The sequence below is a fragment of the Labrus bergylta genome, chromosome 11 (assembly GCF_963930695.1).
Source record: "Labrus bergylta chromosome 11, fLabBer1.1, whole genome shotgun sequence".
Lineage (NCBI taxonomy): Eukaryota > Metazoa > Chordata > Actinopteri > Labriformes > Labridae > Labrus > Labrus bergylta.
In genome coordinates, this window is record NC_089205.1 from 21,326,531 (window position 1) to 21,350,473 (window position 23,943).

Genomic DNA, 23,943 nt, shown 5'->3' on the forward strand with positions numbered 1-23,943 from the left:
ATTCTTATTTAATTATCCATATATTTATTTTAAACTATTAACAAATAAAGTCTAATTTTCACGAAAACACATCATGAACTGATATTTATACACGTTTTTTTTTTTTTTTTTTTGTAATGTAAAATCTGGACTGCAGCAACGCCTCACGACTTCTCTCTTTTTTTTTTTTATACCCACAATGCCACGCGGGAGGGGTCGTCGTGTGCGTGTGCTGTTTGTGGTGCTGATGCTGCGCGTGCCTCGGAGGCTGCTACCATAGAAATCTACACGAGCATCCTTCCGCGAGAGGACCAGGACGACGACTCGGGCTTGAAAGCGGACTGTTGTCGGGCTATTGAGGATGTTTCAGACGCTTTTTATAGGCTAGTCTTGTTTATGTCTTCATACCTGCAAATATATTGAACACTTATTGAACATATCTTTAAAGCAGACGTTTCCTAAGCGGTGCTCTTTCATCTTCTCTCTGGTGCCACCGCCTGCTCAGCCGTAATTGCCGCTCCATACCGCATCCTTTATGCACAGCACGCTGCTCCGGTCCTCCCCAACAAAACACCCGTTCGTGTCTGAGCACCATGGCCCGCTCCAGTCGCTTTCACTGAGAGACATGGAAGCCAAACAGCACCAGATAAAGAGCATAAAAAGCTACCCAGAGACCGGTGGCCGGAGCCTGGCAGCAGCCGCCGGCATAGACAGTGGCGGCGGGCTTCGAGTCAGCTCGGCCGAAACAGAGATGGAGGCGAAGATCCAGAAAGCCATCGACTTCAAGGTGGAGGGTCATCGCTGCTACAAGGAGAAGAAATTTCGGGAGGCGATCGGCAAGTACCACCGGGCGCTGCTGCAACTCAAAGGAGTGCATGTTGTCGACGGGACGACCGGATCCGAGGTCAACCTGCTGAACCAGCCGGCGGCCAAACTGACCGAGGAGCAGCGGAGAGCCGTGGAGAGCACCGAGATCGAGTGCTACGACAGCCTGACAGGTGAGCAGCACCGGTACATCCCCACATAGCACCTCACCTCGGCAGCCTTCGAGTAGTAGGAGCCTCGCGTATTGCTGACTCTATTGTTCGTTTCGGTGTTCTTCGAGTTTATTCAAGCGAGCTTTTAGGTTGTAGTTTTTTTTTTATTGTTTTTTTTTTTCACTGCAGATGAAATAAGACTGCTGAGGGCATATGGGAATGCAGGAATGAAAGTAGGCTACAATGTGCTCATACACGGGGGATGTGTACACACTAACCGAATTAGCTATTTAGCCCAGTTTCACATTAAATGAACTCCTACTATCAATGCTATTCAATGCGTTTCCTTTTGTGTTTCCCATGCCAGTTGGTTTTGTGAGCCATTTCTTTTTTCGATTGCCTTAATTACAAAATACAAAAAAAAACAATGAAGGCAAAAGCAGCCTGTCATGCCTACTCTAGGCTATATGTATGAGACAATAATAATAGCCTAATAATAATAATGATGATAGGTCCAATAAGTTCACCAAGTTGTTGTATTGTTCCATCAACATTTCGTGAGCGTGTCTGAGGGGAGAAATCGTCCTCTGAATCATCCAGGGGATGATGTAAGCCTGTGTCCATGGCACCACTTGACAGTGACTTTACGACTCGGGTTAACTGAGATGGCTTAGCTCATTACTCTCCTCTTATTGTACTATACACAGTGTACTACAAACAGCTCCTCACTTCCAGCAGATATGCTCAAACACATCTATTCAATGTTCACATTTTAATTGATTTTCTCCAAAGCTAGGCCTATTTATCATCATCGCCATCATCATCATCATTATCATGTTCACGCTGTGAAGATATCAGTATATCATTTTTAATGAATATGTAGCTGTAAAACATAATGGGGGATGATAGGAATGTCTATTTACTCTGTGATAATGTCATTTATTTTTCAGAATCAGCTTTATTGGCCATGTCTGCTTACACACACACACACACACACACACACACACACACACACACACACACACTTGTCCTTAGTAACTGAGTTCTCAATGTACAAAAAGTACAAGATTAAATATAAATATAATAGAATCAAAAAGAGTAATATATATATATATATATATATATATATATATATATATATATATATATATATAAAGCCAAATAAGACAACAGTGCAGTGGTGAAGAGTGCAATAAATGATGAGATGATATTAGTAATTATGTAACAGATGGTTAATGTATATGAGGTGAAGTTTTTCCAGTTTTGAAGAGGTTAATCGATCATTCATCAATAAGTTTCTAGTCATCACTTCCAACTGCAATTGCTTGATTTTCAGAGAGATTCAGAAATATGTAGGCTAATTTATTGTTTCACAGTTTTAATTCAACAGGGAAATATTGACAAACCACACAATACACACTTGCTGTAAAAAGGTAATTATGACTGCAGTATCTGAATGTAGTGTAAACAGCAGATCGTGATGAATGTTGACATCCATGAGGAGATAATAAATAGTGCACACTACAGTTACATCACATCATTATTGTATTTGTGATACATCACTACAGTAGTGAATGCTGGGATGTTGTGTCATGAGTCTAACATGAGTGGGGTAAGCTGAGGATGTTGTGTCTCGTTGCGGTCCAAGGTGCCACCCAATCAGCCTGTCATAATGCTTTGAAGGTCGCCTTGTTCTGCACAGCGTTCTGTCTGAGCCTGTAGGGACACCACTGTGGCGTAAAGAAGGGATGGGGGAGGGAAGGGTGAGAGGAGGAATGAGGAGTGAAACAGGAAGGGAAAATCTGGATTTGGGAAAGACGTAGCAGTAGATATGGTGGACAAAATAGCGGTAATCATGTGATCTTGTGCAAGAGAAGGAAATCCGGCGTGGAGAGGAATAGTACAGAGCAGTGAATAAAAGGGGAGAAGAGGGGGAGGAAGGGACTGCTAGCACGCGACGGGGTGCCATATTTACCATGGCAACCATCACTAGGCCTTTTCCCTGTGGTTGTATTAGTATGACTCGTACCCTTCCCTCACTGCTGCAGCCTCAAACAGCAGAGTGTGTGAACATGCGCACACAAGAAAAGAAACCTCACTTCAACCAAGATATCCATATTCTATATTCAAGATACTGATACGTGTGTTCACCTTTTTATTCCCCCCTGATATGTGTGACTGTTTTGTGACTGAAAAGAATTCTGCCCAGTTTCAGCTCCATGTAAGATTTTTCTTTCCCAGAATTCAACATTAAACCGTCATAAATTATTATTTTCAAAGCTGTGACTGTGATGTGAACCGTGATCATTGTTGATCCTGTGTGTTATTACGAGTTAAACCAAATAGCTGTTCATTAAGTAAAAGAGAGGACAGGGTTTCTTTTAAAAAGGTAAAAGAATCAACAACTGTGTCACTGACTGAAATTAAGCAGTGACTCACTGAGTGTGTACACTGTAGTAATCCAGCTGCAGGTGTTCGTTGTACGCCTCAAACTTACCCAGAGTCCCGCTGGGCAAATGCTGGTCATGGTTATGAAGGAGCTGTTTTTTGATTGGTAGTCTGTCTTTCTGATGCATGGTAGGACAGCAGCAGCAGCAAAGATGCACAGGTGTGTGACAGTGTGTTCGTGTGTGTGTGTGTGTGTGTCTGTGTGTGTGTGTGGGTGTCTGTGTGTGTGTGTGGGTGTGTGTGTAGTTGGGGGATGTGGAGTGCTTTCAGAGCTCCACATCCCGTCGTTCTCGTCGTACCCTCTGCTGACTTTGCTGATTTTGTAAAAGTGGAGCGTATTAGTTAGTGCGTGTGCATTTGTGTATGGGTTTTACCATCCTCTTGACTTTGTTGTGATGAGGGCAAGCTTTTGCCTCATTGCATTTGTTGAATCCATACAGTCACTCAAGTACTGTACAAGTAATGTTAAGTACTTCACTTGAGTTTTTCCATTAATATTCCATTAATATCACCCCAAAAGTAATGAATTACATTAGTCTTTAACAGTATTTAGAGCTGAAACTTATGTAGAGTTCAGGTGTATGAAATGTGATAAATACTATGAATGTTTAGCTACAGTATAGTTTACTATAGTATTATTTGCTCATATGAACAAAAATAAGCCTTAAAAGGACAACACATAAAAGATAAATGTTCTATTCAACTCTCAGAATATTTTATATTCTTCAAACAGTAATGACAGACATTACCAGATTTAAGCATCTCATTTGTGAGGATTTGCTGCTTTCCCCTGTATTAAGAAGAAGTAAACTTGATAAGTTTAAGTTTTTGACCATCAGTTAAACAACAAGAGAAACGGTATGACATCTCCTATGGTGATTTTTAGGTAGAGAATCTATTGATCAAACAATCAATGATGAAAAAAGAATGCATCCTATTTTATTCCAACCCTGTATCACATTCGGCTAAACTCTTGTATGTATTGTTGCTCAAGTTGCATTTTAGGACTAGAGTTATTTTACAAACTGATTTTAAATGACATCTTAAATCTGACTTGTGGCTTCTTTCCTGCATGTCATTGCTCACTCTCTCTCTCCCCCCTGTTTCCAACAATCCACATGTCTTATCTGAATAAATAAAGAAAAGTCAATCTAAAAAAAATGACTATTCTACTGTTGTTGAAAAAGTAATCTGTGCTTTAAACCTACCTAAAGGAATGTGTAATTATTTACATTTTATTCATAGTTGTGTTTTATATCCCAAGTGAAGACAGCAAACCGCCCGTTCCTTATGATTTCAGTGTATGTTTGGGCTTTTTCTTAAACTTAAACTGAGCTCATAACAGACAGCATTTGTTTATTTGTCAGCAACTTCTAGAAATGCCGATGAGTAAGACGTTTTTTTTTTACTGAGTGCTGAGTAACTGTTCCACCTGCTCGGTAAACTGGTACAAAACACAGAATAGAAAGATGTATGTGGAGAAAAAATAAACTATGGAGGAGAAGAGAAGAGCAGAGAGAGAGAGAGAGAGAGCCGTCAGGGACATAAGAACAAGATAATTATGGTGGACAAGATGCTGGTGCATGTGGAAGTTAGAGTTTTTACGATGTTCCATAAAGAAGTGGATTTGATGAAAGAGAAGTAGAAACAGTAATAAGTCTCAGCCCCGATAGTGAGCTACCTGATTCTGTCAAAAGATGAAAGATGGTGAATGTCCTGTTTAGTGGCCTTCTTAAGGAGACACTTTGAGTCTGTGAGTCCCTTTTGGGCTGCGTCTAAATGGGTTACACCAGCACCATCACTCTCCATGTGTCCAGTTCACATTAGGGCAATATGTTGGCTACAGTCGGGCTTCCTGCCTGTCCGCCTCAGTCATCCATCCACCCACCTCAAACACACTGAGAGGCAAATACAGAAATAACAGATGTGACTGTACTTTCTTTGCTCTTTTTCCTGATATCGATCATGAAGAGGCACAGAAGAAACGTTTCCTTAAATAGCACGCAGACTGGCTTGTGGGCATTATTGCAGAAGCTAAAATAAGTTTGATTCATTACAAATGGACATGAGAAAGATAAAGGAGAATCATCCTTATGTGAGAAGGATCAATCAGACTGTTTTAACTCCTGCTTGATCTGATATCTGTTTGAAATTTCTCTCTGTTCTTCCTGACCAGCACAATGTGTGAATGAGTCATAAGTCAGTGCTTTAGGAGAGACACAGCAGGAGGGGATGAGTCTGAAATTGTATGTTTTGTAACACCATGTAGCCAACTTTTGTTTCAACTGCTTGCCATAATGATGATGCAGCAATTTCCTCCCAATTTCCTCCCACTGAAAATTGCGAAAGAAATGCAAATTAAAAATGCAAAATATTTTTTTCCTGCAGTCACACACGCATAGACTCAGAACTAATATAACAAGGGTTTCAAATTTGACATTAATAACATTTGTTTCTATTAAGCAGCTATGGTATTGGATCATTCAAACTGTGTAAGACATTATGAGCAGCCGGTGAATAAACATGGTTCCTTCTGGGGACATACTGTTCTATTGATGTTAGTAACCTGCATTGCACGTAACCTTTAATTCAATCAACGCCATTTTCAGTTTTAATTGTCTTTTTTCGAGGAAACAAAATATGGCGTCAGACACAGTCAAGTGACAATAATGCTGCTAAAAATAGTCAACTTTTTGTTTTACAGGCCAGAACACCCAAAGACCTTCAAAATGCTAAAATACTTCCTAGAGCTCAGAGTCTATGACAATACAGTGAAAATAAAGGTCCTATATTTTGAAAAAAAAAACTTTTTTAATTACAATACAATTCATTATATCTATTGTGAAAGACAATGAACAACATAATCCAGAAAAGTCTGCTAAAAAATGTGTTATTTTATTTTAAACATCGAAAAAGCATCAGAAATAAGTTTCAATCCAAAACTGAAATATTGTCATTTACGAAAGTGTAAACTCTACCTACACTGTATTTGAATTAGGGGTTCTAACACTGGTAATATGAATGAGGCAATTAATTCCATAAACTAATCATTAATCTACAATAATAATCAATAACAAGTGTTGTGTTTGGTTAAATGCAAATGTCAATTATCTGTTTCAGGAGTTTATAAAGGCGCCTTATCAATCTTTTTTTTTTTTTTTACTTTGGGTCTTGAGCTTTGCCACAACACATTGGTGCATCGTCTAAGAAGAGCTAGAGCTAAGATTGCATGCAAATCACTATGAAAGAAGCATGTTGTAACTCATCACTCAGTAACCTGTTGTAACGAATCATTTGCGGATGACAGAGCTTCTTCATCCTTTCTCAGATGCCTCAAACACAAAGGGCTGCACTTTGCTGTTTGTCACATGTACTGTTGCTGTCTTTAGAGCCTGACAAATGCAAATCACAACAAAGGAGATGTCAATCAAAACTGCCAGTCAAACACACACAGTTTTGAAAATAATGAGCCTAAAGAGCTGGTTTTAAAAATGCTTCTATGGCTTGTACTTCTCAGGGTTCTTAAAGAGACTCCATTTTGCAGCATTGTTACTGTTTCAGGTCAAATTTTCATAGGCCTTAATATAAGATTTAGATTAAAGATGTGTTGAGGATTAAGAAAAACAGTGATTTATATCATTGTACATTATCTTGATAACTGAAGACGGTCTGTGTATGATATTAATTTACAGAGTAGAAGGCAGGCCACATTTAAAAAAAGAAAAGAAAAGGAAAGCCTGTTAGTTCCTGGTGGGGGTCTTCTGGTTGTAAGTAACATAGCCAGGCACAGGTCATATGTTTACACCAGGTGTAAACATGTTTCCCATCATGTGTACTGTATTCAGAGCCTCAGGAGCATTTCACCGAGGCTATCAATGAACCTTTGAACCATGACTTGCAATTACTGGCCCTACACTGCAGACTTAATGAGCCTGTTGGTGGCACCAACATCTGTTCCTCGGTGGACAAGAAAATAAAAGCCCAGCCTCTCCTTATAAATCACAACTAAAGATTCACCTCAGCCTCTACACCCAACCTTGCTTCAGATGTGATGTTGGGGCTATATTAGAATAATATCAGTGCTGTGTAACTGGTTGATTTCAGCAGTCCATTGTAACCTGCTGCTAGTTAACAGTCAATGCCTGCTTACAAAATCAGAACAGAAAACTCCCTGCTTTCATCTTCTTCCAGCTCTGTCAGTGGGGGGACATGGTGGAGTTTGTGAGATAAAGGCAGAAGAAGGGATGGAGGATGAAAGGGGTTGGGCAGAAGAAACGTAAGAGAAAGGGGTTAAAATGAGAATAAAGCAGGGTTGGTAAAGGAAAAGGATCATGCCTGGTGCTTTGAACAGAAGCAGTGCAATGTGCTCGTAGGAGGATGGAGGAGGGAGGAGCGAAAGAGATGCCATGCAAGGGTGAGAAGGCGGATGGGGGGAGGTTTGGTAGGTGTTTTTTAACTCCCTCTGTGTGTGTGCCATCAGAGCAAGGGATGGAGCAGAACGAGAGTTGTCGGAGCGTCGTGTGCCAGGGCTGCAGATGGCATGGTATTGCTGTCATGTGTTCGACTGGCACTCCCTTTACTGTACCACTCACACTGTACCCTTCTCTCTGTGTTAGCTCACAGATGAAAAAGAGGGAGAGAGATTTGGTGTGGTGGGGGAAGGGGTGAGTCAGTAGAAAAGATGCAGTGGGTAAAATGGGGGATGGGGTTAAACCAAGGGAGCCGAAGCTGGACAGAATTCTTAGATATGACGGGCTTACACCACAGAGGAGGGAGTGTGCGAATGTAACGGAGAGTGATAAGTGAGGAAGGAGAGGAGGAAAATGCTTGCCTACATGACCTCTAAGTTGTGAAGGGACAGTTTGGGGAGTTTTTTATTCATTGTGAGGAGAGGGTTGCTGAGAAATCCAATCCAGACCAAACTGATTTATATCAAGAGTCCTGACAGACCCCAATGACTCCTGTCACAAGAGTAAATAAGATTCAGTCATCTGTCAGGAGGAAAAGGAAAGAGACTGGACAGGCGAAGTCTCAGGGGGGGAGAGAGAGAGAGAGAGAGAGAGAGAGTCAGAAAAAGGGGACATGAAGGCAATAAGCAAATATTTTTATTCTGCCTTTTCGCTCATCTATTTTTAAACAGAAGCTCTGTTAATGTCCACAAAGTTGGTACAATTTCAGTTTTGGACAAAATTAAGTCAGTACAAGAGAAATGAAACACTATGAACCCCCACAACACAACATAAACACAGTCAAGATCAAACAAACACATTGAAAATAGAGATAAATGCTTACCTCAGCAGGCTTACAGTGACAATGATCAGCTGCTGATGCTAGGCAGATCTAATGTTTGTAATTTGTTTTCATGTTTAATGCAGTTCATATTGTGAACAAATGACGGGAAAATTCATTTTTCATGTGAAGTTTGTTTGTTAGTATCAAACAGCCTGAAGCAAAGCATTGTCAAACAGAGAATATCAATTTGGAAAAAGATACCCAGAAGATTTGAACTGTTTTTCACAAGGAAGTAATAAGATGTACATCAAAGCACCTTAAGGATTTATGTGAATGCTTTTTGGCAATGTTTATTATTACCTTTTTCCAGGTAATATTTGCTGTGATTTATAAAGATAAGAGGAGAAGTGTCTGTCAAAGCTTTTTTTAGCTCTTAGTTGAAAGTCATGGCATCAGCTGAGAGGAAACAGAAACAGATGCCCTTTCCTGACACCCTCAGCGATAGAAAGAGAGAGTCAGAGAGCATGTGAAAGATTGAGTGAGAAATGCAGAATATTCATCCTCTGTAAGCCTGTAATGAGAATTTGCTGAAGCTGTTTGCGCATATCTAACACCCTTGGCTCCGTGGTCACTGCAGAGTAAACCAATTGGCTGTTTATATTTATCCACAGAGCCCCACGCTGATAAAGAGCCATGTTGGTCACTATCTGAGTTCTCCCTACGCAGCCTGCTTTGGCCTGACACGGAACGCTTCATTACATGCTCGGCTTGGGGTTGACAGTGAAAACTCATAAGCGGCTCTGAAATGGAAAGACTGTGTTCGGCATGTTTTAATGATCCATCACTGAGGGAGATCATCAGAGATGCAGGGTTACCTGTAAATTAATGGCTATTTTGTCAAATCTGTAAGGTAAATTATCACACAAAAATAGCAATATTGTTTATCTCCTATAACAAAATGTCATATTAACAACGGATCGAATGACTCCTTAATTAATCGGGTCACATTAGGATGAACCTACAGCTAATAGTCATCCGCCGTTACGTTCAACTCTTTAAAACGTGTTTCAACAGGTTTTTTTTTTTTTTATCGAAAAGCAGAACAAAGTTTAACCACTTTGTCCAAAAATAAAATGCAGATCAAATCATGTTTCCATCTATTGCTGTTCTCCAAATGTGACAACTTTTTTCATCTGAATATGACATCTGAATGACAGCCTGCTCCAGCAGGAAGTTATTAAATCGCTGTAGAAAACACAAAACTGAACTGAAAAGAGTGACTTTCAAATCCCAACCACTGTAACACCAAGATAACAATTGTTAAAATATTTCATAATGAAATGTATTATTTTGATAGGAAACTAAGTACTTATCTGATGTTTTAATTTGGTGCCATATTTTCTCTCTTTAGTTGCATTGCTGCATTTTTATTTCATAGATTCAACTTTCCTATTTAAACCAATTAAAATCCAATGATGTAATGACGGCTTGTTACCATTGACTCATGGTCAAAAATCCTGATTATATAGATTGATGGTTGTCAGGTCACTCAATGATCTCCATGCTTTTTGTTTTGCAGTGACTACATTTTAAACACAGTAGTCTGCCAACACGTGGCTGTGTAATTTCTGTAAATTAAGAAAGCTCATGCTTTAGCTATTCATTTTCTTCAAGTACTTATAGGAAAGGTTTACTACCTTGCAAATAATGGCTGACTTCATAAGAGTCTGAGCCAAACTATTTGGCACATTTCTCTGTTGACCTCTCCAGAGACCCCTCATCAGTCTTATTACCAGTTTAATGCACATAGCATGTTTCTCACAGCTATACTACAGATAAATTATCTAAAGAAACCTGAAAAAAAGCAGTAAGTGGATGAGTATTAGCTTAAACTGCCTTTTTACTTTACTTACACCTTCCAGTACCCTGTACGGTCAGACTTGATCAAAGAAATAGACGACAGAGGGAAAGCATTGGCAGAGCTGAAGGCAATAGTCTGCTCAGTGTCCAAAAATGACCACACCAATCAGATTAAAGCCCATCTAAGGGTCACAATGACATTATGTCTATGTCAGGGAGTTTAACTATGGATATAACCTCAATAAAAGTATCTTTTATGCCTTATTAAACTGCACTTATCTACTATTTGAACGCCTGTTTATACTCATGAGAGCAAAAATGATCAAGTAAGTCTTCCTAAGCCCTCGGACACAAAAGGATATGAAATAAGAATACAAGTTGTAATGAGTTAAATGAAATCATGAGTTCATGGACAGCTCTCCATTCTCTTTAGTGTTTCAAGAAACCTCACAAAGACCCCTCACCCTGAGCAGCACAGGCTTATAGTACAGCTTAAGTTCTGAAAACTACAAAGTGCAATGGAGAGCATTAAATGATCTCATCTTTGGTGAAGCCATAGAGATGATGGCTTCCTCACTTGTATTAATATTTAAGTAGATGAGCATTAATCCTGAGTCAGCGACTATTTTAGGAGAGCAGAACAATGAAGTAGGGTGCGTACCGAGCAAGGTGAAACATGGGACGTGTAGCAAGTTGATAACTGAAGTAAAAGACTACTGACCTATCCTGGCTGTATGATTGAAGTTAAAAAAATCTCTGCTCCCTCTGTACCAACATGTGCTTCTGCTGGACAAGATCCTACAACAAACAGTTAGGAGAGTGTATCTGCTCCTTGCTCTTTGTGATGTCTAACAGCATAATCTGGCTACTTTGTTTTCCTTCACTCCCAGGATCAGTGTTGTGCTGTGGGTAGTCCATTCAAATATGTTTACACCATCGGTGTCCATATCTGAAAGCTTGGGGGTCAACATGCCAACAAGAAGGTTGTTGAAAGGAAAAAGGAGGTTTGATTTTTTGTCATGTTGTAAAATTTACTTATTCAGTTTCTTGCCTAGGGCACAATGTGAAGATGGATATCACCATCATGCCTGACTGCTATGAAGCTATATTTAGCAGCCAGCTAGCTGAGCTTAGCATAAAGGCTTGAAACAGCTCGTCCGGCTCTGTTTGGACCGAGCCTCCGGAGCTTATTAACTAGCACAAAACTGCAAAGTTTTAATTTTTTGCACTCAAATAAAAAAAACGAAAAATTATATTTCATGCATTATTATAAGTAAGCGGCTCCTTTTTCGTATGTATGTCATATAATTTGCATATTGGAATGCAAATAAGAATATGAATACAAACATGACCACGAACACAAAACTTTAATGATATTATAATGATGTTCAAGGAAACAATACAATGAAATTGTGATGGTGTTCCCTGAATCTAACCTATATATATGAACAATTCAAGACATTGTAAAAAAAAAATGTAAACATCAAACAAACTATAGAAACAGATCAATATGCAAGACACAATAAAACCACACAATAGTTTCTTGGAGCACTGAGCTGCTGCGTCCATGGGCACAGCCATCTTTAAAAAGGAACACTGTAGTCTAAAAAAGCTGGGTTGCTACATTACTTTTTGAATGTATTTTAGAGGTGTGATAAGGTTTTTTATTTAATATTATTTGCAGAAATTGTGGCTATGTGGCTTTGGATTCACAGGTGTTGTTGACGCTTAACTGCTGTTATAGGTTACAAGTAGCAGCTGGTATATATAAATACAGAAATACTGTCTTCATCTTGTTTCATTCAGTCTGTAACTAGAGGAAACTGAGCCATTTAAACTCCTCGTGTCCCTGATTTTGAAAGTATAACTGTACAGATACAAGAAGTGGTATCATCTTCCCATCCAACTCTGAATGTTGTATTATCTATTCAATCCAAATCTTGCAGTAAGAATTTTTCAGAAAATGTTCCTCACCCTGTAGTACCCGAAAATGCAAACAAAAATACACTTTTGAACCTTTTCTATGAACTACAGACTATAATCACTACACTCTTAAGTCTGTACTACTCCAGAGAAGTCAGACTCATTGATAGTAGTCAGTGACTAACTCTGTCCCTGTACTTTACATTTCTGACTACCCCATAGGGGCCTGTGGAGGCGCTCACAGTCACACAAGAGTGAGTAATTATGAGGCTTTCTTTTATTTGACACCATATGGAGCTGCATTAGCCTTCTGCTACAGTGACACACAATCAAAGAAATACTCTTCACCACTTGTTTCAAGACGTGAGCTTTTATCTGTGTAATAATAAATCAAAGCAGCCGTTATGTAGATTTCCTCTAAGGGAAAGCAGAGCCTATTTCGTATTCCTTGTGTCACATTTTGAGTGATAAAAGAGACATTTGAAGACTCATCTGCTTCATTACTGGAGTGACAGCTTCCACTAATCAACATTGGGTATAATAAATCCCTTTAACAGCTACAAAATGAGGTTTTCAAGATAAAAAAAAAAACACGCTCACAAATGGAGACACAAGAACACGAGAGAAAGAGAGAGCAGCTGGTGGCAGGTTAAGGTGGAGTTAATGCTGTGTCATGTCAGTGCAGACAAGCCAGGAGCCGAAGCCCTGTCCCTCTTAATAACAGAGAAAATGCTTTGGGTGGAGCTATTCTTAGTGGGCCTAGAGAGAGCCGCCACACTGTCCGAGAGCTGTGACGTCAGCGTGTAGCATCAGAGAATGTTTGTGATGGTAATGACTATGCACGCTTCATGTGCCTCTTCAAATCAATCAGTTAAATTGTCTTCAATGCTGTCAATGTGTTTGTGAAGGAAAGACAGTGACAGGTGAGAGGAGCAATGTAGGGTGTAGGACCAGTGAAGGACGAGGGTCAAAGATGGAGGCATGTGGGAGGGTGTGTGTGTGTGTGTGTGTGTCTGTGTGTGTATGTGCGTGTGAAAGAAACCGGTGAGACTGATGGGTCTCTCCATCTGCCATTATCTTTCCGCAGAACTAATTACAAGTTGATGGACAGCAGACTAATCACCAGGGCCACGAGTGGCTTTAAATTAGCCGGATCGTGGTGTCGTGCCTGGTGTGATGAAGAAGGACAGGAGAGAGAGAAAGAGAGGGGAGAAGGCAGAGGGGTTGTGGGTCCTGAGGGGAAGATGAGGTGATGCAGAGACAGAGAGGCAGAGATAAAAACATGTGCCATTGGAGAACGTGTACCGTCTTCAATACAGATATATTGTCTTTATTAACCTCAGCTATGTTTGGATTTTGTTTTGTCAGTATCTATCTCTGTCCTTTCTTGCCCCCCCCCCCCCCTCCGTCTTTCTTGTCTTGTTTCAGCTTCCTGCCTTTTTTTCACTCACTCTGTCGCTCAAATCTCTCTTTCTTTTATTTCCCCTAGGCTTTGGTGCTCTGTCAGCCAAATGAAAGCGAGTCTATGTGCAGGCTCTGTTTTTACTGACACGATGCTTCAGGCAAACCAGTGGGGTTCCTTAGCATGTGTTAACCACTTCCACTCACTGCACTATTCGACATACGAGCAATGGAATCGCACACTCTCATAAAGACAGCTTTGCACCTGGATTTTTTCTTGGTTCATTTAAGACCATTCTTCTCCCCCGTTTATTCCCCACACAAAGCCAGTATCCCGGTCTCCGTTCATTCTTCAGTCCCTGTCAAGTCCCTCATTAAAACAAATCTATTTTATCTGCACCACTAATTTCCTTTGTTCTGTCACATCCCATTATTCCTCCTCTCTCCTCTTATGTACCATTGTACCAATAAAAAGCTGTGGGAATGACACATTTTATTCAAATCATCCAATTTTCTTTCCATATCAGAAGAGGAATCATTCTTATACATGGAAGAATCCAAGTTCAGCTAAGCCATGGAGCTGGCAGAGTTTCAGGATCTTGTTCATGGGCGCTAAAGCAGCATGGATATGATGCACTGTGTCCTTAATCGCTGTCATTCCTCATTTTATTAAGCCTGTGGCTATGTCTGCAATTATTTTCCTGCTTAATTGCTTTATCATTTTGTCTAAAAATAAGAAAAAAGTTTCATTACAATTCCTTAGAGCCTAAGGTGGCATTTGCTTGCTCTGTCTAACCATCACTTAAAAAATCCAAAGATAGAACATCGGTTAATCGTCATATAAAAGCAGAAACTCCTTATATCTGAGAAACTGGAAGAAGTAAGTGTTCAGCATCAGATAATGCTTGCAAATTGAATGACAGTTTAGCTTTCTGCTGATTTAATATTTGCTTAATAAAATATCCTTGTTAAACTTGGGATGCCGTGATAGAAAGCAATGTGTGCTTGAACCTTCTCGTCACTGGACCAGTTGGTGAGTACTTGGTAATTCTTGCAGTCTACAATACCCTGAGAGATAAGGAGAGTGCGGTTGAAGAAAAGAAAATAATATTTGTATTTTGACAATAAAAACACTTGTTAAAGTGGTCAAACGAAAGTGCTGGCTATAGGTTTGTGACAAGAGGCTTACATTGATGTCTGACTGCAGAGTGAAACATGCTTCATGTTAACTCATCACATCCTTACACTTCACCACACTACATAAAGAGTACACCGCTTCCTTTAGGCTCTCGTGTCTCTGACTCTTAGTCGATGGGACAACTTGGCTCCAGAGATATTGTTGGGCTTATTTTTTATCTGGCCTCTGTCTGTCTGTGTCCCTGCCCCGCCAGCTTCCATGATCCCGTCATTATCACACCCTTAATGCATCTCACCACACACTACATTTCCTCTGGCACGCCATCCATCTGCCTAATGGGCCAGAAGGGGTGCGGCCGGCCAGTCATCACTTGTGCACGCTGCTTTTTTTTTGTTTGCGTAAGTGTGTATTTGTACAGTCATGAATCTTTCTAACCATTGTTTGCGTCAAAAAGTTCATTCAAAGTCATCTGTTTGTGATTTCGTGTGTGTCTAAGTTGTCTTTTGTCAAGCTTCATCCATCCTGTGTCTACGCCCAGTTGTTTGTTGTCCTTCAACCGTGTTACTGTGGATATATGGGTTCCTACTGCCCATGGTAACTGTGTATCCGCTATTGTTTTGTGTGTGTGTGTGTGTGTATCTAATACCAGGCATGTGTGTGTTTGTATGTGAGTGCCAGTGAACTCTCTAACTGCATCAGCCATTAAGCCATTATGGACTGTAACTGAATCCTCTGAAAGCTCCTCTCAGGTCCACTGCTGCAGGGCCAAGACTGTGATGGGTGAGAGGAGGGAAGAGAGTAGTCAGGTCTTAGCTGGACGGTGGTAGAAACAAATATAGGAGCGGATTCTGTGTGGAGAGGTGTGCAGGAGAGGTGGAGGCCATCTGAGGTGATTCCCACTGTACTGAAGACAGAAGACCTCACACAGTTTGACCTTGCCTCGCTGATCTGAGCTGAGTCATGAGCAGGTTAAAACAGGTTGAGTTATGTTATTATCAAGGTTTTCATGTTGTTGTGTGAGTAGATCAGTTTGATGATGATGGTATATAGATGCACAAGAAAACTCCATAAAAGAATCTAGCAAAAGAAAGTATGCAAATTCAATAGATCATTTTCTAACATAAGAAGATATGCAGAGAAAAATGGGTTCCAGTGTATCATTTCACCAAGATAAATCATCTTAGAACGGTTGGTAGGACAGAATATGATCCCACTCAAAGCTACATCCAGTGGTACATGTTTTTCAGGTGTTATCACCTGAGCACTGATTAAATTCCATTCCATTCCATTCTTTGTACACATTAGGATTCCATTTTCTCCTTTTTCATTTTCTTATTATCAACCATAAAACTTCAGTTGATCATGGACCTTCAAAAATAACCGATAATAAACCTAAATTAGTGTTCACATGCAACAGTAACTCAGTTTCTATCAGAGTACTCCAGGTTTCTCCCATGTGACAGAAAACCTAAACCCAGAACACTTCTTCTGCTCATGAAATCACTCCTCACCGTTTACAGGCACACTTGTGTTTAAGTGTGTATTGTGCTAATATTATTGGAAACAATCCTTTTTTTTCCTCCTCAGATTCTGTATTTGCCATGAATCTGAGGAGAATGTTGTTAGTAATAATGGATAAAAGTCCAGCTGTCTCTTGATAATACTAAGCGTAATTATTATGATGATTGTACTTATTAAGACGTTACGTATAATAACAAAATGTATTTTTTTTAATCAGTAGAGGATTAAGTGAAGACAGTGTAATGAAAAAAACAGTATAAATGTAAAACGCTGTCTCCAGATAACCATCCCCCCAGTTTTAATTGCCTGTTTCAGGTTAAAGTTCATGTGTTCAGCTGTGAGACTGGAGGCAGTCACTCACAAACAAACAAACACACAAACAACACACACAGTATTCTGCCTGCATCTACCAGACACATGTGCAACTTCAGCCACTACACACCAAAACACATTGATCGGCATTGAATCGCTCCGGCCCCTAAAGTCCACCATGAATTATTTAGTGTTTTGCACTTGGCTTGTTGACGGGCAAGGCCAGACCTTCTACAGTTTGTTTCTGAGGTTCAGGGTGAAAGGACACCTAAAAGGACCACTAACTGCTTTTCACACACTCCTCACCCTTTAGACTCCCACAGCTCTCACCTCCTCTTCTCCTCATATACAAAGCCTCTCTTCCTCCCACTTCTACCGCAGCCATGCCCCTCACCCCCTCTCTCTCCGTCTCTCACTCCTGACTCACCCTGCCTCTCGGCTAATAGTGCCTGACTCATGTTATTCACAGAACTGTCTGTGTAACAAGGGCAGACTCAGAAGAGAAGGAGGAAAGGAGGGAGGCTATAAAAAGGAGACAGAACAGGGAGGAAAGGGCAGCAGAAGTACAAGGAGGGATGAAAGGAAATCATTTTTGATAAATCCTCTGATAGGTAGAGACACTGCAGGGAGGGAAGTAGTGATGACAAAGAAAAAAGTGAAGAAAAACCTGGAGTGCTTGTGATCATCAGAAGAATATTGTTTGAGTGATCAGATATCTGATCCATCAGCAGGTTTTTAAAAGCTTTGGTGGACTGAAAGCTCCTCGTGTGATTGGGTTTGTGTGTCTTTACTAATAAAGTTATTCCAACCTAAGCAAAGTGCTGCTGCAAGACACGTCGATACGATTGATTATTACAATAAAATACAATTTTGTGGCACTTGACGTTTTTTTTCAAAGTACCACACTGCTCAGGTTAAATTTCAGTATCTGTCACTCACTCTGTCTCAGCATCCTTCCTTTCTTTTCCCTCTTGCTTATAAAACAACTTTAGCATCCTTGCAGGGTGTAGTCCATCATACTCAGGATGAGTCTTCCCCCATTCTTCTGTTTTGCATGTAGAGACATTACGCTCCTGCCCCGCGGCTCAAACTGCTTACACGATTTTTTTGTGTGTCGTCTGCACACTGTGAGACATTAGTATTGGCTATTTATAGTCAGCCCACTGCCATCCTGAGGAAGCACTGTGGAGGCTAAGTTACACTGAGGCTCTATTATAAGGCACAGAGTGAGATGTCAGCAAAAAATATCTGCATCTTTGTTTCACACTCCTGGGACATGCTCAAGGTGTTTGAGCAGAAAACTTAATTGTACCCATTATTACACTAGATTTTTAATCATTTTCAAACAACACATTCTCTGTCTTCCGTCCTGCAGCGTGCCTTCTGCAGTCAGAGCTGGTGAACTATGAGCGCGTGAAGGAGTACTGTCTGAAGGTGCTGAGCCACCAGAGAGACCACTTCAAGGCCATGTACCGAGCCGGCATCGCCTTCTATCACCTGGGCGACTATGAATGTGCCCTGCGGTACCTGCGTGATGCCAAGAACCGCGAACCCTCAGGTATGAATAACTTTGAAATAACTTTATATTCTCTTTGGGGTAAGACAGAGAAAGAGATGACAGGCCTATTTAAGCGTTTTTAAAGTCCTGGCTAAAATCCCATGTTTCCTTAAAAACCATTTGAAGGTAGGTAGCTGGCCTAATAAATGACTTTTAACTCAATATTAGACATTTTCTGAAATATCAGTAGAGAAAACAAGTGACCCTTTTTTTTTTAGAAACCTGATCCATTGCAACGCTCAAAGTCATTGCTGTTCCTACATTTTTCTGAATTAAAGATGTGACTCAACCTTTCTTCTTCATGTCTCGTTTTCTGTCTCATCACAGACACCAACGTGTTACGGTACATCCAGCTGACGGAGATGAAGATAAGCAAGTGCGGACAGCGGGAACGAGAAAGCAAAGAGACGCAGGGCTGAACCTCGACCCTTTCACCCTCCTGGCTCCTAAACCTTTGACCAGTCCCCTCCATCAACCCTCTCTCTCTCTCTCTCTCTCTCTCTCCACCTCCTGTATTAACTCCTGACAGCAGCACAGCCCGCAGACAGAAGAGACAGACCAAAACACCCGCCAGCGATGGAAAACAACGTGGGACATATCAAAAGCCGTCTGCAAACCGACGTCCTTCCTTCTTTCCTTCTCTTTCCTCTTTTCTCCCTCTTCCCTCCCTCAGGTGCTGTGCTTCACCTCCCAAGATGCAGACAGTCAAGCATACAAAAAAAAAAAAGAAACAACAAAAAAAACAAGGAAAATGCTGTATTATACTCATGCAAAACAGTCAATGTGGTGGAATGACAAAGGAGCTTCAAAACATACATATGAATAATGGACATTTGCGTGATTTAGTTAATGTTTTAAAGACATAAGGTACATTTAGTTTCTGCTTTCTTGCGCTCGCTTTCTCTCTGCCTTCTCTCTCTCCGTCTTATTTGGAACGCTTGATGAGAATATCTGTGGGGTGGGAACGTTTGACCACGCCAGGAGGAAAGCAGGCGACAGTGAGGGGTATGTGTGACACACATCAAGACCGGAGCCCAATTTGATTGTACATCCTTCTCCAACAGGGCTCACTCAGACCCCTTACCCAGACTTTGGACAGACTAGCATGAGAAATCCATCATTACATCGAGAAAAAGCCTCCACACTTAATCCATCGCTCTGTTTTCTCACTTTTTTTCCTGGATGACATGTTTCTTGGTTTATGGACTTTTTTTTTTTTGTCAATTCAAGGGCTATTATAATTGCTTGTTATATGTTTTTTGAGGTTTTACTTTGCTTTCGGTGTTCATTGTTCTCTGTAGTAAGTAATCAGTTGTTCATAGCATCGTCATAGCTCGCAGCAAACAGACACAATCATCCAGCGGTTCTTGCTGTATTCAAGTGTGATAATGTGGAAACTTCTATGTCTTCAATCTGTTGCCCCTCCTGAGTCGTGTGTCGTTGTTAATGTTGTTTAGACTATCGATGATCCTGCCTCCTTCTCTCCCTCTCTGTTCTCCTGTTAATGATGTCACAACGGAAAATAGCCAAAGGGATCAGAGTTCCATCAACCGCAGTTGGCTGGATGGAAATCCACTTTCAAAGTTTAAAACACTTTAAGGTTTCTAAACGGAGGTCCAACCTTTTATCGCCGGTGCCGTAGGTTTTCCGAGACATCGATAACACACTGAGGAGTCTCTGGGCAGCAGCGTTAATGCAGGGAAAACAATCGCACACATCTGTCCTGGACCCTGGCAGTCTACACCGCCATGTTTTAGCACTCAGCTTTAGTGCTCTTTAACAAGAGTGTGCCATTTGAGATTTCCTCCTTTTTTATTTTGATTGTGTTTGAAATGTGTTTCCCACACACCAACGTAATGTTAGAATAGATCAACACAGCATTAGCGTTAGAAACACTATGAGAACACGGTTTGCTGATATACATGGCTAGCTGTCAAAAGACACATATATCATTTGCTGCCGCTTCTCTTGTGACTTGTGAAGCCGAATTATTTATAACGCCAACGTTACTTTCATGACAGCTTCACCACAGGCTGTTCTGCAGAAGGTTGGACTGACGATTTGTGATCGCATGACCTAAATTTCCCTTCTCTCTGATGCCATGAAACTCTTTCCCCTCCTGCATGTGACGTGCGGCTGCAGAGGGTTACTTCAGATGTATGGGATAGGGATTATATCCGCTCTATTGCTTTCCACCATGGCATGCCGCCACGCTGTTCGCTCATGCCTCTATTTTATCATTCTGCTCTTTATAAACACAGAAGGGGTTGACAGCCTGTGGTCGCAGCAGCACCAGAGATATCAAATAAAGTAAGAGGTGTTTCATAAATTAGGGTCACCTTCTGCCTCGGCAAGGCAACAGATAAGAGATAAGTTCAATACTTGAGAAATTCAAAAAGGGTTTAGGAGGAAATCGAAGAATTGTGCTGTTGAAGATTTCCCCTCCCCATTTTTTCAGTGACCCACGAGGAGGTAAATAGGTACCTAAGTGTGTCAATTGGACTGTGGAGAGACGGCACCATGTGTTGAGGAGACCGGCATGATGCAGAGAGGCTCCAGAGGAGGGAGAAGTAGGCCAGCATCAGCAGCTGGAGGTCCGCGAGACACTCTAGCAGCAGATACACAAATCAGAAGAGTTTGGAGCAGGGAGAGTTACGCTAGGTCTTTTTGAACATCTCCAACACAAACTTTGAACACTGATCAGCTTTCTAAACAACCTCCGCTGTTTTTATGAGCCTGGCAGCAGAGAGTTTCTCCCACCCTGATCCCATAGTTCCTTCCATATAATGTACCAAACAATAGTAAGACGCTTATTTGTCTGACATGACAACCTTTTTAGTTTGAGTTTAACATATAAAATTTTTCACAGTCTGCATGCTTGTGTGAAGCTACAGCTAGTGGCATGTTAGTTGGATATTACAAAGACTCAAGGGGGAAAAAGCTGAAGTGGTCAGAAAGTGATAAAAATCAGCCTATTATCACACCAGAGCTCTAGGCTGCGTGCAAACAATGTGTCTGTACAAATTGGACTTGTTAAACCATGTAGACAATTTGGGTTTTCATAGTTCTTGCTCAATGAAACAAATTCAATACCAACGGTTACTTGACAAATTCTCCTCAGTAATAAAACGTTCTCAGATAATTAGTGCGAAATCAGTCACTGGTGTAATTTTGTGGATAAATGAGTCAGAAACATTTCATCAGCACCTCTCTGCTGAAAACATCAGATGCACAAGCCTTCCTCACTCTTAACGTGCCTCTCTACATCTTCTTCTCTTCCTCTGGCGTCCCAGAGGAAATAAAATACAACAACAACAACAACAACAGTGAGGAATGGCACCTGCAGGCTCTGTCTCCACGGCTGCCTGGGCTGAGTCTCCTCACCCACGAGCCCCTCTGGGATCGGTCTCCTCCCGTGGCGGTCTCTCCACGGCACCAGTGTGCCATCTTGTTTTTGTCTTGTTGAGCTAAGTCATTCTAGCTTAGCATGTGCTACGGGTCGACTAGGTGAGAAGTAGCTGCACTTAAAGAATAGGTTCATTTCAGGCTCCTCAGTTCTCCCTTGACAGCAGGGCTGGAATTGTAAGCTGGAAACATGCTGGGTGTGCAAAAAAAAAACAAAAAAAAAAAGAGACATCAAATCTCTCCATTAGTGAAGCTTTGAAAACAAACAAGAAAAAGCACAACAAAAAAAGAAACAGAAAAGTCAAACAGGCTGTGTTATTTTGCTCTTTTTTGCTTTGATGTCATTTGAGGTAAATGTTTGTCAAACGTCAGAGTAGTTTTTGTGAATATATGATACAAATGTACAAAAAAAATAACAAAAATGGAAAGTTTAATGGTTGTGAAAAGCTTTACTTCACTAAAAAACTTTATCAACGGAGAAGAAAAGCAAGAGATAGAAAAGAGAATTTTATTAAAAGCTCCTCCACAGAGCTGCTTCGTGACTGTGTCTGTATTTGTTGGTATTTCTATTGATGTCCCTTTTCGTCAAAGGGATCAACAACCGGCTCGTCTGTTTCTGCACAGTGAGACGCAGGAGTGGATGAAAACTCTGAGGAACTCGTACCAGAGCGCAGAGCTGCTCCTCACAGCCACAGATCTCCATCATCCTCTCAAGGAGAGACACAAAATAAAACAGACATGAAGCTGGGGACGTCAAAGCTATGACTGCGTTTTTGTCCCGCCTCGCTCCCAAGAGGCCTTTTTTTCCATTCAACATCCAAACATCACAGGCCTCCATCACCGGTTTTACTGAACTGCTAGCCTGGGAATGCACTATTGATTGGTAAATGAAGATTATGAATAAAGTTTCAAACAAAGAGGAATGCTGTTTTTGAGTCAAGGTTTTTTGTGGCTTCAGAGAAACTTCTATGAAGTCTGATAAAGTGCCTCGAATGATGTCAGTGTTGTAGATAAAAAAAAAAGTGCAAATTTGCTCAAAGGTGAAGCTATCCACTATTGTACTTACAAAAACACATTGAGTTGCATTGTGGGTAACGTATGCACCAAGTTTCCACACAAATGAGACATGTGTGGAATAGAAAAGGACATATATTGTGAGTCAGACGCTGTTACAATGCTAAACCAGTGTAAACCTTTATAGGGATACACATCTAGTTATAAACCAATAAGAGGACACACACAAAAATAGGAGATGAACCTGTATCTCTCAACTTGGAAAATCCATCTAAATAATATAAAGAAAAAAGGTGCAGAGTCTGGGGGCCATGATGTTAACGCTCAGAAATGGAAGTGTCAGAAGCTCAGATTTCCAGACACTTAGTCGCCTTGAATGGATGAAATTCAAGAAATACCCTATCATCTTTATTTTCTATACTATATTGTAATTCAACCCGTCCCGTCTAGAAACAGCCCTCAGAACATCCTGCACTTTATCCAGATTCTCCTCAGCATCAGGACCACACCATAAGAATCACTTCTGGACATATTGCCACATCTTGATCTGAATTCTTACAAAACTTCAAATACACAAAAAGGAAACCTTCCTTTGTGCTTTTTATATGTAAGTAGATTTAGTTTGGAGACAATTAAATATTTCCTGTGCAGATTTGAGGACACAGCAACTGGCAGAAAATCTGGTTAGTGGTCCCCTTCAAAGTTAACACCAAACACACTTATTTCCTCTCCTCTTTGTCCATCTCTCCTCTTACACCTCCTCTCCATTTCTACTTTGAAGTGCCCACTACTCTGAATCTCCCCATCTCTGAAATATGACATGATCGCTCCCTGCAACAAAGGAGGAGGAAAGAACAAAATCTGCAAGTAAATAAGAGCAAAATCTGTTGAGGAAACAGTGAAGGGGAAAGACAGAGAAGGTGGTAAACAGGTGAGAGAATAACTGCTGCTGTTCAGGAAAAACAGGCAGAGAAAGAACAAAGTGTCTTATAGCAGACAAAACACTGGGCTGGCTCTTTAACACATCTCTCTCTCCTTCTATCTCTATCTCTCCAGCTCTTCATTTTCAGGCCAGTGTTCCCTTTTCTCTTCTTTTCTTTGTTGTTGCTTTTAATAGCATCACCATGGAAGTGAGGAGAGGTTGCTAGGTAACTGGCTGGCGTCTGGAAAAGGGT

General features: G+C 40.8%; 1 protein-coding gene across 1 annotated transcript; it reads left to right on the top strand.

Annotated features, from left to right (window-relative positions):
- The first annotated feature begins 192 nt into the window (after positions 1–192).
- On the top strand, positions 193–22,677 carry ttc9b (tetratricopeptide repeat domain 9B). Its single transcript, XM_020636166.2, has 3 exons — positions 193–977; positions 18,167–18,349; positions 18,677–22,677. Exons 1-3 carry the CDS (start codon positions 515–517, stop codon positions 18,766–18,768), a joined length of 738 nt encoding a protein of 245 aa, XP_020491822.2. The 5' UTR covers positions 193–514; the 3' UTR covers positions 18,769–22,677.
- The last annotated feature ends 1,266 nt before the right edge of the window (positions 22,678–23,943 follow it).